Raw genomic sequence first — 18,857 nt, forward strand, 5'->3', positions numbered from 1 at the left:
TGACGCACTCATCTGAGCTCCTTATTACAGATTTTAAGAAATCAATAATCTTAAAACAAGCTGCGATTCGTGTTACAAGGGGAATTGCATGTATACTAGGACTGGGTACCCTGCCCCTCATAAGCCCTGCTATGAATGTGAATGTCATGAGATTCATGTAATAAAAGGTTGGGGCAGCCATAGCAACTTCTATTTGTGTTCAGTCTCCCAGAATCCAAACTTGGAGGATCCTATCTTCGATTTTATTTTTACTATTATGGCTAAGATACAAGATGATAGAAAAGCCTATTTTTTTTTTTTTTTTTTTTTGTGTGTGATTTCAACAACCACCACAGGGAGTGGTTAAATTTTGTTTCTCCTACTGATCGCTATGGCTTAAGAGCTTGACAATTTTTCTTCGAATCAGTCTGTGAGCAAATCATGATTGAAACTACTCACAGCTCTGGTAACTGCTTGGACCTAGTATACACTAACAACCCTGGCATTATAGCAAGTAAGGTTTGTTTTCCAGATGGGATATCTGAGAATGCCTTGATTTCACTAGAAGTTCAAACTGAGTAGTCTGTTGCTTATGCGCTATACTCGTGTGAGATTTATATAAAATCTCAATTAGACTGGAAGGTCCTTTTAAGCAATCTTTTGAACTTAAATAGTTCACAATTGTATAAATTTTTGATCCTGTTATTCTTCAGAATGAGAATCTAGTCAACATAATTGATAGGCATATCCCTTCTCGTGTACTAGAATGTCAAGTGAAATACAAACCCTGGTTCAATTGTAATTGTAGACGTGTTTATTTGGAGAAGCATGAGGCCTATCATCTTTGAAAGGGTCACAGATCAGATTTGACTTGGAATAACTAAACTCAGCTGAGAGCTGTTGCTAATAGTTTATGCTTCAACTGAAAAGGAATACAATTTTACCATAAAAGAACCCCTTTCTGGTACAACCGAAGAACATAAGTGGTGGAACTACACTTATATCTGCACTCTTTGGTGTAAACATAACAGTTCCTCCTTTACCTAAACCGAAGGGCTCTGTCACTCACTGTCCACAGGAAAGGGCAACTCTTTTGGCTGATAATGAACAAATCGATCGTCCTTATTCCTGTTTTCCTAGAGCTTAACTAACTAGTTTACCTTTTCGGTCCCCCAAAATTAAAACTCTCATGATGGATCTTAATGCTTATGGAGGAGCAGACCCAAATGGTATTTTTACTTTGTTTTTTCTTTCAACACCACTATTATCTTAGCTCATAAGTTATCTGTTATTTTCTGCAAGTTAGTAAGAAGATTTTAATTTTGCACTTGTTGCATAATTGGTAATATTTCATTATATAAATGTGTTTGGGGTAGCTCAATTTCTATTACTCTCATATTACCTAAACCCTTTGAATGTCTTTTGGCAAAACGTCTAAATAGGTATCCTGAAAGTAATCATCTGTTCCTTAGTTTGCAATGTGTCTTTTGTAAAGGCCTTGGATGATGTGATGCCCTTCTTACAAGCTCCAGTGCTGTATAGAAATCCCGTGATTATGGTCAGGAAGTTCATATAATTAGACTTGATTTCAGTGCTGCCTTTGACCTTATAAATCATGAGACCTTTATTTTCAAACTCAAACAGTTGAGAGTGGGTAGGTCTTTTTTTAGAATCATTATTGAATTTTTGAGCAATAGATTGCAAAGAGTTGTTGTTAATAAGCACCATAGTAAGTATATAAATGTTATACCGTGTGTTCCTCAGAGTAGTGCTTTTGTTCCATTATCTTTCATAATCTTTACACATGAGAACTGGCTTGGCCTCGAAAACAAGCTCAATACATATACAGATAATACTACTCTCTTTGCATCAATTTTATCTCCTGAATGTAGATTTGGTGTTGCTGAATCCATTAATAAAGATCGAGCTAAATTCAGAGCATGTTGCAAATTATGGGGCATAAAGTTGAACCCTAAAGAACTTAAAGTAGGTCGAAGACAGTGGCTCCTCAACATCCGGATCTCAGCATTGATAATGTTTCCATAACTCAATACGATTCCTTTAAAATTCTAGATGTCATTCTTGATAGTAAATTTACTTTTGCAAATCACGTTCACTCTGTTTCTTCCTCGCTTGCACAAATAAATTGGCTTATTAAGAAACTCTTTAAGATTTTCGGTAATCAGTGTAATCTGAAGAAGTGTTTTAATTCTTGCATTCTGTCTTATTCCGAGTAATCTTCTCCTGTCTGTTCTTTATCTGCTGAATCTCATCTTTATTTGTTGGACAAGACCTTGCAGTCTATTAGAATTTTTATTCCTGGACTAGATATTCATCTCTGTCGTTCACTTAATTCTTTATGCCTGTTGTATAAGATATTTTACAATTCTGACCATGATTTGCATTCACATCTTCCCAGAACGTACCATCCTGCTCTTAATACTAGGTATGTAGTTAATTCCAATAGTCATGGCTTCTTCATCATAAGGCTCAATACTACATAGTATTCTACAAGTTTTATTTCATCAATCATCAAATTTTGGAATGATCTTCCTAATCAGGCAGTTGAGTCAGTGGAACTTCAAAGAGTTCAAAGTTGCGGCGAATGTATTTATTGTTGAACAGACTGACATGTGGCTCTCTTTATAGATTATATATGAAAGATTTACTTTAATGTTGGTACTATTCATAAAACATTACTTCTCTTGTAGCTTATTTATTTCCTTATTTCCTTTCCTCACTGGACTATTTTCCTCTGTTGGGCTTATAGCATTCTGCTTTTACAACTATGGTTGTAGCTTAGTTAATAATAATAATAATAATAATAATAATAATAATAATAATAATAATAATAATAATAATAATAATAATAATAATAATAATAATAATATCACTGGAGATACAAAAAAAAAACCTTTCTTCTCAACAAATTTTCTAAAGAAGGCTGTAAAGTTTTATAGGTGAAAGGGTAGATAGCTAGGCATTGTGTGTATGAAGAGACATAAAGTGCATGACAAAACAGGGAGACCTATCTTAATGAGAGAATTGTTTAGATTGGTTTAAGAGGTTAGACATGAAATTTCAGTTAGCCAAACCTAATTTATATAAGATTCTCTTTACAATATTGCTAGATGTTAAATGCTCTAAGTAATTCAGCAGCGCGGTAGATCCAAATTCAGCTGCAAGAAGATGGAATAATTTTGTTGAAGATTTTAAGATTTATTTAGACGCATCAGGTAATATTAATGATAAAAAGGAGAAAGTATTGTAACTACATAATGCAGGCCGAGGTCATGGAGCTTTTAAAACCTAGTAGCAAACGAATGACACAAATGAAGCTGCGATTAAGGCTATTATCACATATTTTGCTCCACACCTCAATAAATTCTTTAAAGGGTATCAATTCACAGCGCAAGCATATCGAAGATCATTTAAAAGTTTCGATTTATTTGTGACTATACTAAAGAATTTAGCTGCTACACGTGATTTAATAGTTAGAAAATATTATAACAGACCAAGTGGCCCATTGTACATCACAGGAACTAATAAAAAAATTACTGCAAGTCAAACATTTTACATTAGAGAAAGTATTAGATATAGGCAGAGCTTTAGAAACATCAAATAAGTAAAATAACATAATAGGTAATTCTACAAGCAAAAGTAAGGAAAATTCTCAAATAGATCAGGTAAACTGAAAGTTCAAAGACCGTGAAAGTAATAAAAGGAATATGCCAAAACCTAGTCAAAGGAAACTACCTAACCTTAATGTTATATAAAAACTTAGCACCGTCATACCTATACACAGAAACAACATAAAAATATATATTAAAGGTGTGGTAAAAATGATCACCTTACATATGAAGCAAAGAAATGCCCTGCCACAGGACATATATTCTGTACGTGCAGAAAAACGCAACACTTTACAAATGTTTGCAGATTCCCTAAACAATATACAAAGAAAATAAATGGTGTAGTTGATAATATAGGCTTAGAGAAAATGCAGAAAATGCTAATGATCATCAGGATAGGTCAGAAACTAATTTTGCATTTAATATAAATTCCGACAACAAAGATACAAAGAAACATATCATGGCAGAAAGGATAATAAATGGAAAACCAACTGAAATGCAAGTTGACACAGCAGCTGATGTATCAATTATATCTAAGAAAATAACAAGATTATTTGTAATTTGTACATAGAAAGAACATATAGAGTTTTCAAAGGTTATAATGGCTTTGATATTCAGGTAATATGTCCTTCACAAGTAGAAGTACAGTATAAACAACAGAAATTAGAGAAAATGCTGTTGATAGTAGCTAAAGGTAAGGAACAGAAGTTACTTTGTTTAGCTTGGTTACAATATATAAAATTATATTGGCAAAGCATTTTGAAATTTACGGGCACACAAGATACACACAAGAATTCATCTTCTGTTGTAAATGTCTCATCAGAGTTTAAGGAAGATTTTGAAGACAAAGTAGGTCCAGTAAAAAAATGGAAACGTAATTTTAGTGCTGAAACCAATTGGTACTCATATATTTTTGGCCATAATCTGTGAAAAGTGTAGTTGAGATAGAAATGAGGAGATTAGAAAGTGAAGGTTCGTGAAAAAAAAGTTACTTATTCACATTGGGCTACCCAAATTAGTTCCCATTGTAAAGGAATCTGGTCAGGTTATGGTATGTGAAGATTACAAGGTAACCTTAAATACAGAGCTTCAGGTAGCTTAACATTCGTTGCCAAATCCCAAAGACACATTTGTAACTATATCAGGATGTACTGTATTTTCGAAGTACTGTATTTTAACAATTTCCCGTGGATAAAAATTCGCAACAATTATGAACGGTAAATTCATCTTCAAGTTTGTATCGATCATGGTGTAGCCAGAAGAGTAGCAATTTGGCAACAAACTATGGATAAAATTTTTGCAGGTATTTCATATTCAAAGATGATATTTTAGTCCAGAATCCTTTGAAAGGAGCAAAGAGGAAATAACATCACATACATTTCCATCACATTATCAAATGGATTTACCCGGTAAATAGGTATGTGACACATCAAATATAGGTTTAGGTATTGTGCGACCCTATATAATGCTAAATGGAACAGGAAACCATATTGCATTCGCTTCTAGAGTATTGAACAAGGCAGAAAGGAATTACTCTCAAATAGAAATGGAAGGTTTAGCATTAGTGTATGGAGTAAAGACATTTCATGCGTATATTTATGGTAAAAATAAGTTCATTTTAGTTACAGACCATAAACCTTTATTAGCAATATTAGGCAAAAAAGAAATTTACCTATGTTAGTCGCTGCAATATTATGCTTATGACATCCGAGTATAGACCTACATCAAAGATGGGTAATGAAGATGCTTTGTCTAGATTCCCAGTAGATAAAGCTCCAGAAGAATATAGAGGCAGTAGAATTTCAGTTTCAGTATATGATTTACCAATTACAGCAATGAATATTGCTTAATGTACAAAGAAAGTCTTAGTTTTTGCAAAAGTGTTAGAGATTTTGATAACAGGAAGGAACTTAAGTGCAAAAGACTGTTTCAATCCCTATAAAGTAATCTGGAAATAGTCGAGAGTAACACGAGGTTATATCATGAGTGGTTGAAGAGTGGTTATTCTCAGTTTATTTAAGAATAAAATTTCATCTGTGATTCATGCTGATCACCAAGGTATAGCCATATCAAAATAAATACCAAGGACTTTGTATGATAGCCAGATGTAGACGGGGATATTAAAATGAAGAATTTCATTAATTGTGTTATGCAACAAAACAACACCCAGGCAACAAAAAGCCATAAATTGAGCATAAATTTTGCAAGTCCATATACAGGTTATTTCCATTCTTGATAGAAGTGGATGCTTATAATAAATGGCCAAACATAATTCAAATGCAGAAAACATCATATGCAATTATTAGAGTACTCATGTCAATTTTTGCAACACATGGTCAGACAGAAAGAATTGTAACAGATCATGGTCCACAGTTTCCGCCACAAGAATTTAAAGAGTTTTGTAATGTATTTCATATTGAACCTACATTTTCAGAAACGCATCATCCATCCACAAATGGTGAAGCAGAATGATTTGTTCAAACGTTTACGTATAACATGAAGTGTAGAAAAATAAATACAGGTCATATATTCTCTCATGTATCTAAGTTCCTATTGTTCTGTAGAACAACAGAACATAGCACAAAAGGTGTGACAAAATCAAACTTGTTGATGAGGAAAAGGATTAGGAGTAAGTTGGATTTGATGTACCCCGGTTTGTAAAGGTAATTAGAAAAACAGAGGTTATACACAAGTGAAAAATCTTCCAAATTATTACTATTATTATTACTAGCCAAGCTACAACCCTAGTTGGAAAAGCAAGATGCTATAAGCTCAAAGGCTCCAACAAGGAAAAATACCCCAGTGAGGAAAGGAAATAAAGAAATAAATAAATGATGACAACAAATTAACAGTAAATCATTCTACAAACAGTAACAACGTCAAAACTGATATGTTATATGTAAACTATAAAAAGACTTATGTCAGCCTGTTCTACATAAAACATTTACTACACCTTTGAACTTTTTGAGTTCTACTGATTCAACTACCCGATTAGGAAGATCATTCCACAACTTGGTCACAGCTGGAATAAAACTTCTAGAATACTGTGTAGTATTGAGCCTCATGATGGAGATGGCCTGGCTATTAGAATTAACTGCCTGCTGGTATTACGAACAGGATGGAATTGTGCAAGAGGCTCTGAATGTAAAGGATGGTCAGAATTATGAAAAATCTTATGCAACATGCATATTGAACTAATTGAACGACGGTGCCAAATATTGATATGTAGATCAGGAATAAGAAATTTGATAGACCGTAAGTTTCTGTCCAACAAATTAAGATGAGAATCAGCAGCTGAACACCAGACACGAGAACAAAATTCAAAACAAGGTAGAATGAAAGAATTAAAACACCTCTTCAGAATAGATTGATCACCAAAAATCTTGAAAGACTTTCTCAATAAGCCATTTTTTTTTTCTTCAATTGAAAAAGACACAGACTTAATGTGCTTCTCAAAAGTAAATTTGCTGACGAGAATCACACCTAAAATTTTAAAAGAGTCATACAAATTTAAAGAAACATCAATTCTGCAATCCGGATATTGAGGAGCCACTGTCTTTGACCTACTTACAATCATACTTTTAGTTTTGTTAGGATTCAACTTCATACCCCATAATTTGCACCATGCACTAATTTTAGCTAGATCTCTATTAAGGAATTCAGCAACCCCAGATCTACATTCACGGATGGAATTGATGTAAAGAGAGTATCATTATTTGCATATGCAACAAGCTTGTTTTCTTGGCCAAGCCACATGTCATGTGTATATAGTAAGAAATGTAGTGGGCCAAGAACACTACCCTGTGGAACACCAGATATCACATTCCTATACTCACTATGCTGCCTATCAATAACAACTCTTTGAGATCTATTACTAAAAAAATCAATAATAATGCTAAGAAACGACCCACCCACTCCCAACTGTTTCAGTTTGAAACACAAGGGCCTCATGATTAACACGGTCAAAGGCAGCACTAAAATCAAGGCCAATCATACGAACTTCCTGACCATAATCAAGGGATTTCTGTACAGCATTGGAGATTGTAAGAAGGGCATCACATGCTCCAAGGCCTTTACAAAAAACAATCTGCAAACTAGGGAATTGATGATTACTTTCAGCAAACCTATTAGGACGTTTTGCTAGAAGACGTTCAAAAACTTTGATAATATGGGAGTTATGGAAATTGGGCGGTAATCAGTTGGACTTGAGCTGCCACAAACACATTTGCATAGAGGAGTAACATTACCAATTCTCCAACAAGTGCTAAAAACTTCTCTTCTTGCTAACTTTCGCAAAATAACAGATAAAACTTTGAAGCTAAAAAACCTGCAGTCTTTATAAAAAACAAAGGAAAATTACCATTTGGGTCTACACCTCCATAAGCATCAAGGTCCATCAACAGAGCTTTAATTTAACGATATTGAAAAGCTAAACTAGTTAGTTTAGCCTCAGGAAAACAGGAATGAGGAAATTCAAGTTTTTCATTACTTGGTTTTCTGTCAAAAACATCAGTCAAAAGGGTTGCCTTTTCCTTTGGACAGTGAGTGATTGAGCCATCTGGTTTAAGTAAAGGAGGAACTGCTGCATCTATACCAAAGAGTGAAGATTTAAAGGTAGACCACCATTTATGTTCCTGAGTTGTGCGAGAAAAGGTTTCTTTTATGATTGAATTATATTCCTTTTCAGTTGAAACATAAACTCTCTGAGCAAAAGCTCTAAGCTGGGTATAGTTATTCCAAGTCAAATCTGATCTGTTACCTTTCCAAAGATGATAGGCCTCCTATTTCTTCAAATAAGCACATCTACAATCATCATTGAACCACGGTTTGTCCTTTACTCAGTAAATTAGCACACGAGAAGGAATACGCCTATCAATTATGTTGACTAGATTCTCTTTCAAAGACACAACAGGACCAACACTACTACATAATTGTGACCAATTCAAGCACATAAGTTCATGCAAAATCCCATTCTAGTCTGCTTGAGATTTCATATAAATTTTACAAAAGTATGAAACATTAGGGACAGGCTGCTCAGTCTTCACTACTAATGAAATCAAGGCATGATTAGAGAAATAACCTTACTTGTTATAACGCCAGGGGAGTCAGTGTATACGAGGTCCAAGCAATTACCAAACCTGTGAATACCTTCATTTATGATTTGCTCACAGCCTGATTCAGAGGCAAAGTCTAAAGCTCTTAAACCATGGCGATCGGTAGGAGAGATAGAAGTTAACCACTCCCTATGGTGAGCATTGAAATCACCAACAAAGACAAAAGAAGCCTTTCTCTCATCTTCTTGTATCTCAGCCATATTGGTAAGAAGACAATCGAAGATAGAATCAGCCATGTCTGGATTCCGGTAGATCGAACACAAATAAAAGTTGTTATGCCTGCAACAAACTTTTATTACCTGAATCTCATGACATCCATATTCATAGCAGGACTTATGAGAAGCAGGGTACTCAGTCCTGATATACACCGCCATTCCCTTGGCCCTAGAGATGGCATCACGTTTCAACATTATTGGCTTCTTAAAGCCAGTTATAAGGAGCTCAGTGGAGTGCCTTATATTAGAAACCAAAGTTTCTGAGCACAAAAGAATATCATACTGTCTGGACGCAACTGTAAGGTCTTGGATATTTCCATGAAGACCATGAATATTGCAATATAGTAGACGACATTAACGAAATTAAGGATGCACTGGTAACAAAAACAATATGTACAGAAATATAAATAAAGTGATTGATCAAACCCATAGACTATAGAAAAAAGTCGGAAAAACTGGTCAACACGGAGGAGCCGATTCACCATGCAAGGCTAAATGCCCTCCAGGACAGCCTCTTCAACTGAAGGGAGGACAGTAAGGATGGTTTTGAGAAGAAAGAGAAACAGATAAGGAAAAGACAACCTCTTGATAAACCACCAGGTATCCATGGCCCTTCTATTGAGACTGCCCAACACACCATTTAAAAAAACAAGAGGTAGAGAAAAAAATAAGATAGAATAGTGTGCCCGAGTGTACCCTCAAGCAAGAGAACTCTAACCCAAGACAGTAGAAGACCATGGTACAGAGGCTATGGCACTACCCAAGACTAGAGAACAATGGTTTAATTTTGGAGTGTCCTTCTCTTAGAAGAGCTGCTTACCATAGCTAAAGAGTCTCTTCTACCCTTACCAAGAGGAAAGTACACTGAACAATTACAGTACAGTGATTAACCGCTAGGGTGAATAAGTGTTTGGTAATCTCATTGTTGTCAGGTGTATGAGGAAAGACGAGAATCTGTAAAGAATAAGCCAGACTATTCGGTGTATGTGTAGGCAAAGAAAAAATGAGCCGTAACCAGTGAGAGGGATCCAATGTATTACTGTCTGGCTAGTCAAAGGATCCAATAACTCTCTAGAGGTAGTATCTCAATGGGTGGCTGGTGCCCTGCCCACCCTACTAACTACAAATTTTCCCCTTCATCTTATGTCACGGTAAGATCCTACAATACCTCAGAGAAATGGGTACCAGGAGAGATTGTTAGAGAGATAGGAAACTTTTATCATGGTGTACAAGTTAGTGGAGACATTTTAAAATGTTATGTTGATCAATTTCAATCATTAATCATGAATCAAGTACATCATTCAGATGTTGGAGATAAAAAAAATTCCAAACACCATATGTAAAAACTCCGATTCCCCTCTTACACCAATTCAGAATGACGATAGAGTACATCCCAATAAGATAAATAGAGGGAAACCTCCTGAAAGATTAGATTTGTAAAGTTGTTGTATTATATCAAGTTATGTATGTGGTTTATAAGGAATTATAGGTATAATAAACTATAATACTAATCAACGAATATATTGCAGGTAATCAGCAGAGCCAGCAATCCTTTCACCCCTACGCCACAACAATATAGTATTTGCCTAAATCAGTAGCAGTAATGTTGCAATGTTAGGTAAAAAAATTGGCAGCTTATGATTATAACATTAAGTATAAACCTGTGCCAAACATGGGTAGCTCAGATCCTTCATCTAGAATATCTATAGACAAAGCTGCAGGATGTATTGACAGTTTTCTTTTGATTTCTACATATGAATTACAAAGTACAGCAAATAATTGCAAAAGTGTTGGAGAGTTTGATCATTGGTAGGAACTACTTGTACAATTGAAGAAATATAATTTGGAATAAGTTGAGAGTAACCCAAGGTTGTATTATGGAAAGTTCAAATGAATAGTAAATCCAAGTACACTTAGGAGTAAGATTTTATCTGAATTACACAACATGCTGATCACCAAGGAATAGTCAGATTAAAGTCAATTGTTTGGTGTCTTGATTTGGATAAGGATATTAAAGTGTTGGTTAAGAACTGTATGAATTGTGTTATATAACAAAACTACCTCAAAGCAACAAGAATGCACCCTTGGGAGTTACTCAGGTATGCTTGGTAAGTATTGTATATAGATTTTGTGGCCCATCTTGAGGTAATTCATACTTGATAGTAGTAGATGCAAACAGTAAGTGGCCAGAAGTAATTCCAGCGCAGACAACACCAATTGCAAGTATATGGGTACACTACCCATTCCTAGTTTTGCAACACAAGGTTCACCAGAAAGGATAGGGACAGTTAGTGGTCCACAGTTCACTTCACAAAACTTTAAAAAATTTTGTAATGTAAATGGTATACAGCATAGATTTTCTGTATCTTATCATCCATCTACAAATGAAGAAACAGAAAGGCTTTGTTTAACCCTTTAAGCGTAGGCAAGCAAATATTGGTAATATATCAAATATGTTTATGGGGAGGATTAGGAATAAGTTAGTTCTGATAACTCCTATGTGTAAAGTCAATTAGCATAGAAATGTTATGAGCAATTGGAAAATTTTCCAAAAGTAAGACATTTTACCCCTTACAATACCTCAGAGAAAAGGGCACCAGTAGAGATTGCAAGAGACAGGAAACGCATATTATGATGTACAAGCTAATGGAAATATTATAGAACGTAAAGTTGTTCAATTACAATCAATAATCACAAATTATGCAGAATAGATCATACAGATCTCCGATATTCAAAATCACCAGATATAATTAAAGTAGAAGTAAATATTTTTTATCAAGATGTTCAACAACCAATGTATATTCATATTCTGTTCTTACGCCAATTCAGAATGATACCAGAGTACATCCCAGTGGGTTAGATGAAGGGAAGCCTCCTGAAAGATTAGATTTGTAAAGTTTTTTGCAAAATGTTGAGTTAAGAAGATTCCCATTCTTCAGAAATAATCGATTGCTTTACATTCCGTAAATGCAACTCTATCTTCCATAATTTGCGTGCTTTGAAAGGAATTACAATTTACTGAAATGTAGAGCCCTCATACTTTCGAATATCGTTTATTAAAGTAAAACTTGGCAGTCGTTTTCACTTCTTGCCTTAGGCAGTGGCAGGAAGAGGTCAAACAAATTCATGAAAGTATCCAAACAACTTATATAAAAGTCTATTACTGTAGGTCTTATCGAGTCGCCTGGATGAAAGTGTATCTTTTTTTTTTTTCAATGGTTACACGAAAAAGAGTTTATTGAACTCTTGTAATACTTACTTTTTTCCACAAGAAGTACAGCTAAAAGCAGTACTGGTGTTCCAGCCGAAGGCGCATCTGGCAAGCAAATACTCTGGACGTATTCTGAGGAATGAGGTAAACCATTAAATGTTTTCAATGAACGACCTAAATTAAGAGCTTCTTGTATGTTGCAAAATAATTTAGCAAATCTAGAATTATGGATTGTATGCTTACTCCCTATTTTAGATATAATGCAAATAAAACCGTCGAGAGGAAAATGCAATATAATCTTATCAACTATCTAGCGACTTTCATCTAGCTTTTGTTGAAACATTGCTTTCACAATTCAGATCCATCAGTTATCAAAAGAATTGACGTTATCCTTGCAGAATTCAAAATCTTTTCTAGCTTCTTCAGCAATAAATAGCACGGCTACACCGATATGCTTATCCTAAAGGCAAAGACACAATTATTCAACTATAGTTTCACACTTTTGTAAAAGCTCTTCATTGGCCCTTTTTTTTTGTGGGAAAGAGGTAATTTTTAGTATTTTGTCTTGATTTATCAGTATCAATGGTTGGTTTCAGATAACCAGTAAGTTTAGTGTTACTAGTATTCTGAAGAAAAAAAAATTGGTCTATGAGATTCAAAATTTGTATACAAAGATTATGAAGTTGTACCAGAAAATAAATCTGAAATGAAGTATAAAGCAGCTCCTCTACATAATCTCTAACATATACTTAGAAAAAAAAAAAGTAAAAATGTCTATGAGTAAAGCATTTTTCTAACTGAATGATAAGGTTAAAGGTTAATTGTTATACAGCATATATATATATATATATATATATATATATATATATATATATATATATATATATATATATATATATATATATATATATTAATTTGTTTTTAAAAACTATTAGAGGGGAATATGCAATAGAATCCAAATTTTATTCTAAAAAATCTATATTTCCATTTTCTTCGTCAGTTTTGCAAAATTTAACCAAAGGGTTTCTTAAAATTTGCAAAAATTTATTTTCTCGAATAGAAGAAAACCAAAAGTACTGTTATTACTGCATTGATTTGAAATCTGCAAAGTAATTTGGTGGATCAGATAACAGAAATTTTCAGGAGAAACAAGTACCAAAATTGATACATGTACTCCTTTGTGATTGCTCTTTTGATAAACCCATGAACTACCTAAATATTCAAGATGGCAGTCATTTTTCAAGATGGGTGCCTTTGAATATACAGAAAAGCTGCCTTTTACGATAAAATTGAAGACTTGTGCTATTTGAATGATCTTGGTGTCAAATCATACATTTTCTACAATGTATAATCCAAATTTAGATCCATGGATTTACTCACTGGCTTCCATGTAACAACATAGGGATGTTAATGCACAAGCAGGAAAATGAATTGCACCACTGTAGTGAAATAGGAGTAAGATATGGGCAATCTTTTCCAGGATGACAGATGGGACCTGCTTTAGCTTTAGGTAAAGAATATTGTTTACGAAACTGCTGTCAAGCTGTTTGGCACACACCTTAAGACGAGTGGAAGGGGAAGAATAATCAACCAGGGTTAACTTTTTCTGACAGGTACCAGCGTCTGTTGATTCTTCGAAGCAGAAGGAGCAGAGTGTGACTTAAAGGAGTTTTTCCATCATGAGAACCAGTCATATTCTACTGCCCTTAGTAATTATGGAAAGCTCTGTACCTGTCATGAATCCTTTCTCGCTACCATTCTTGAAAGCCAAGATACAAACCCTAAGGCAGACCCAGACGCCGACACCATCATCACTAATAGTGCAGCGTTGGTGAACAGTTTGGCCCCCACGGAGTTCAAAGACCTTTAAAGAGTATGCAATGCTCGATGTCCTTCCTACAATATAAACATGCTTTACTAAGTACATGAAAACAGATATTATATTTGACATCTATCAGACATCTAGTCTGAAACTAGATCAAAGCGAGGACTTGGGGTGAGACACAGAGTGACAAGGGAGGGCAAAAATCCTCAAACTGGTGAAATTTTCTGAGAGTAATTATAAAAAAGCCAAAATGATCAAATTTCTGGCTGATAATATCAAATGTCTGGCCACACCAAATATGGTCATTGCTACCAAGGAAGAAGATGCTGACAGCAACCACTCTTATAGTCTAGTTGAGGTGCCACCATGCAGTCCTGATGAAGCTGACATGCAGATCTTTGTGCATGTCAATCATGCAACAGAAGCAGGCATTAAGTCACCATGGTCAAATTCTGCGACAAAGATGTTATCACCTTAGTAGTCGGTGTTCTGCTGGCACTTCCGAAGCTAGGACTGCCGCAGTTGTTGGTTGCCTTTGACCAAAGATAGTACCTGAGTTTGGTTCCTGTGTAGAACTTGTGTAACACTCTTACAGAAAAGAACAATTGGATACTCTTCTTCTATGCCTTTCAGCCCTAAAACAGCACGTGAAGCGTGCTGCCTACCAGATGAGCTGCATCTGGAGTAAGTCAACAGTACAGAAAGTTGCCAACAGGTAACCATGTACAGATGAATGTTGGAATGCTGCAGTTTATTTAAGTACTGCTGCTTTGGTCTGATCTGTATGGCACTGTGCAGTTGCAGATGCAGATGCAGATATGAGGTTTAGAAACGTTGTGGTATACTCATCTAGGCAGCAAAGTAATATGTGGATAGGGTACAAGGAAGCTGGTGAGTAGGTACATAGTTCCAAATTCGGATTCAGCTTAGTAAAGAATAAATGAATTGACACCAAGATCATTCAAATAGGACAAACATTTGTGATTTTTTTTTCCTTTGGCAAAATGCAATATTTCTGTAAATTCAATAACGTCCATCTTAAAAAATAGCCACCATCTTGAATTTTTGGGTGGCGAGGGGTTCATCAAAAGAACAATCCCAAAGGAGTATGTGTGCCAGGTTTGATGCTCGTGTTCGGAATTAAAAGGTTGTTTCGGTTATAGGCCGAACTAAATATTCCTAAACCTAAACTGTGTATAAATGAATTTCTAAAAAATGCAAATTTCTCATTTTTATTTCTACCCTGCCATATCTAGTAAAGCGATAAACAATTAAATCAACCTATATACACCTGTTTTATTGCTGAAGAAAAATTATCTATGATGAAAAGTTAAGAATTTAATACTGTTTAAAGATTTTTCTGACCCTCTTGTCTTTCAGTCAATAACTATTTAAACAATGTTGGAAGTTTCAGAATAGATATACCAAGTTATAACATATTTTCAATATTTCTAATAGGGGACAAAAGTACTGATATTTTAACAAATACATACTAGACCACCAAAGAACCAAACATTTCCTGAGTTGAGTTTATAACTGCAGATCGGTTTCGTAAGACACAAATTGTATCAATCTCCAATTGTTTTGAAAGCTCAAACAAAGCATAGTGTCTCTCAAACAATTAATTGGCTCATTTTAGAGCAACTACTGTAACTTGATAATTGATGTTTTGTTCATTACAGAAATTCATGAAAAAAAAAAAATCTATATTAGACTATGCATTCATACATAATGCTTTTGGTCTTACAGTTGAGGGTTTAAATTGCTAGGTACTTTGATAATGTTTTGTTAATTACAGAAATTCATAAAAAAAAAAAAAAATCTATATTAGGCAATGCATTCATACATAATGCTTTCGGTCTTGCAGTTGAGGGTTTAAATTGCTAGGTACTTTAAGGAAGAGCAACACTCACTCCATGCACTCTCTTTATCATAATCTCAGTTTAGGTATTTCTATCAATCTGATAATATGAAAGTTTTAAAACAATGGAAAGAATTTTCAATAAAAAGACAATTATCATTATATTAGAGACTATAACAACTATATAGATACTAAACATGTATTCAATACAAGTATTCAAGAAATAAATGTTGATACGATAATAATTAAAATTTGCCTACCATTAAATACCACAGGTTTTTGTAACTGTAACAGAGCCACGCCTTTGCTGTCCTGCCCATCATCTGTCAACTCAGAAATTAGAGTCTTTCTGATTTGATATTTTTCAAGTTGTTGGTCTTCGGTCAAAATCCGTCCCGGAATAACTTCAGTTCTGAATGAAAAATGTTATTGTTTATTTTCTTTTTTCATCACCTGCTTACAAAAGTCGCAATTAGATAACATATAAACAAGTAATAGATTACTGGAAGCTATACATTATCTTCCTTTAAGTTGTACCTTAAGATTTAAACTATTGAACCTCGATTACAGATTGGCATTAAGTTGCCTGTTCAATTTGTCTGTACTCATCGTGCCTTAGATATATTTTCCTTCATGTGGATTAATAATCGACAATTGATAGTTTCCTCTTTTGGGTGTTCTATATTGATTTCAGGAAAAGGAGACTAAATATTAGTATTTTTTCCTCAATGCGACTCACTGCATTACTCAAGATAGGCTGTTGCAGCTTTGCAAGCGTTAATGAAATAGCATTCTCTCTCTCTCTCTCTCTCTGTCTCTCTCTCTCTCTCTCTCTCTCTCTCTCTCTCTCTCTCTCTCTCTCTCTCTCTCTCTCTCTTTAATTTGTTTGATTTTCCCTTGTAATTATATTCTGCTAGAGCAATGAATCTGTAAGGATGAATTCTGAAATAAGCACTAATTAAGAGTGGGTGTTCTTGATGATCTTAAGGGAGGGAGGAAAAGATACCAAGACCTAAAAGACGTAGCCATGATTAGGGAATTTTGGATTGCGACAAAACCATGAAATTACCTGCCTTACGGCAAAACGCTATAGTTGTAGCAGAAGTTCTGAATGCCGTTGCACCGCACTCGTTATAGCTGTCCGCTCGCACACCGTCAACATATATTACTAGAACTATTTCAAGGACTATTGATTCGTCTGGATCTTAGTCCTCTCGGACTGGAAGTTTACAAAACTTTAAATAAACAATTTATAATTCAATACTCACATGGGATGTTTGTAAACACAGGGGGCATCCACCAATACCCATTCATCGGTGATAAAAGCTCCCAGGCAATACAAGTTGAATGTTCCTTTCAATGTGCGACCGATCGCTGCTAAAAATGGCCATTCTGGTCCCTAGAAGGTAAATCAAGTATGTTATTAATCAAGTGTGATAATAAATGAAAATTAAGTAAAGAACATTTAACAGATGCAATGCCCACCAGAATAAGTAACATGACTTATACGAAAGCAAATGACCCAAATATAGTGCTTCTAATAGAATTAATAATGGGCGATAAGCATATGCCTGAACCATTGTACTTCATTGTGAAGTAAAGGCGACAAATTAACGAAAAGACTGATACCCATATTTGGTATATATATGCGTCAACGGTTGTTCAAGTGTAACAAAATTAATATCGGAAGCTCTAATATCTTCTTTATTAACTGACATAGAGTTTAAAATTTGTCGTAAGAAAATTATGTTATTTCAATGTTCTCTTATTTTTTTCGCTCCACTAGTTTCTTTAATATTTTTTTTCTTAATAGATAGTATAAATTACAGGTATACCAATTTTCTCGATTAGATTATATTTTTAAAGACTTCATAACCAAAATTAAATACCTAAGTACTCCCTAAGGTTTATGCCAAATGGGAAGTAAGCATAAAAAAGATTGTTCCAATAAGAAAATAAAAATAGAATTTTCAAAATAATAGTCATTATTTCAAAAGCAATTCACTATATTTAATGCTGAAGCATTTTTTTATTTCAAGTTTCCAACACTATAGATTGGTTTCCATTAATGAGATTATTGGTATTCTGCTAAAGGGATGAGACGATATGAACTGAATTAACGCCGGTTAACAACTGCAGCTACTCTTTCTGAACGAATAGTGATAAATGATGAGAACCGGTCAATTGCTTCAATTTCATTCTGTTATTAAATACTTATTTAGCTAAATGACTTTTAGAAGAAATATACGTAGTCTCCTAGCTTTCAACAGTATGTATCTGTAAAATGTCTTTGTCCAATTAAATTATCTACCACCACAAAAACATTAAAAATCGTAGGAAGGTGACTATTGCAGTAACTGTAAATACCAATGAACTATAAACAGTAAAAATTATCAAATTGTCAGCATTTGTTATTCTCTTTTGAATAATTACATTGTCTCTAATAAGGTGAAGTAGCTGGGATTGAAAGCCCCATTAATGAACACATGGTTAAACTGATACTTGATGTTTAATGTAAGATGTCCTTTTTGCTATAACAAACAAAACAAATTTTGATTGCCTTATTAAATGATCACAAGAATAGGGATAATACTGACATTGCCAGTGATTATGTTGCTCATACCAGCACAGGTACTGTACATGTTACGCGTTTAGAAGTACAAGGCATAACACAACTCTCACCGCCAACGAAATAAAGATATTTTGGCCAATGAAATGTGGTGGATAGGTAAAACCAAAATGGCAGCTTATGAAATGAATATTTAAGTAGTGCTGTGTAGGATATGTTATAGGGTTAATAATCTAATATTAGATCCTCAAACATGGGCTGAATGATTAAGAAAGTCATACACTCAAATAGGATGGACTAACGTGATGGGATATATAGTAGCAATGTGGATCAAGAACACAAAAATTGGATGCATATTCAGCAAAAAGTAGACAATAGAATTTTTTTGTTTTAAATTCGTAGGTAAAGTCAGAAAAAAACCTGTGTGCAAAAGAATATGTTGAGGATATAACTG

General features: G+C 34.4%; 1 protein-coding gene across 2 annotated transcripts in view; it reads right to left on the bottom strand.

Moving 5' to 3' along the window:
• LOC137644889 (uncharacterized) overlaps positions 1-18,857 on the bottom strand; it is a 128,993-nt gene that overhangs the window by 89,952 nt on the left and 20,184 nt on the right. For both annotated transcript variants that reach the window (XM_068377771.1, XM_068377770.1), the window contains 3 exons: positions 17,103-17,233; positions 16,095-16,246; positions 12,197-12,280 (listed from right to left, as the gene is read on the bottom strand). In XM_068377771.1, coding sequence (XP_068233872.1) covers positions 12,197-12,280; positions 16,095-16,246; positions 17,103-17,233 — 367 coding nt within the window. The remainder of the gene's footprint in view (positions 1-12,196; positions 12,281-16,094; positions 16,247-17,102; positions 17,234-18,857) is intronic.

The sequence above is a fragment of the Palaemon carinicauda genome, chromosome 8 (assembly GCF_036898095.1).
Source record: "Palaemon carinicauda isolate YSFRI2023 chromosome 8, ASM3689809v2, whole genome shotgun sequence".
Classification (NCBI taxonomy): Eukaryota; Metazoa; Arthropoda; class Malacostraca; order Decapoda; family Palaemonidae; genus Palaemon; species Palaemon carinicauda.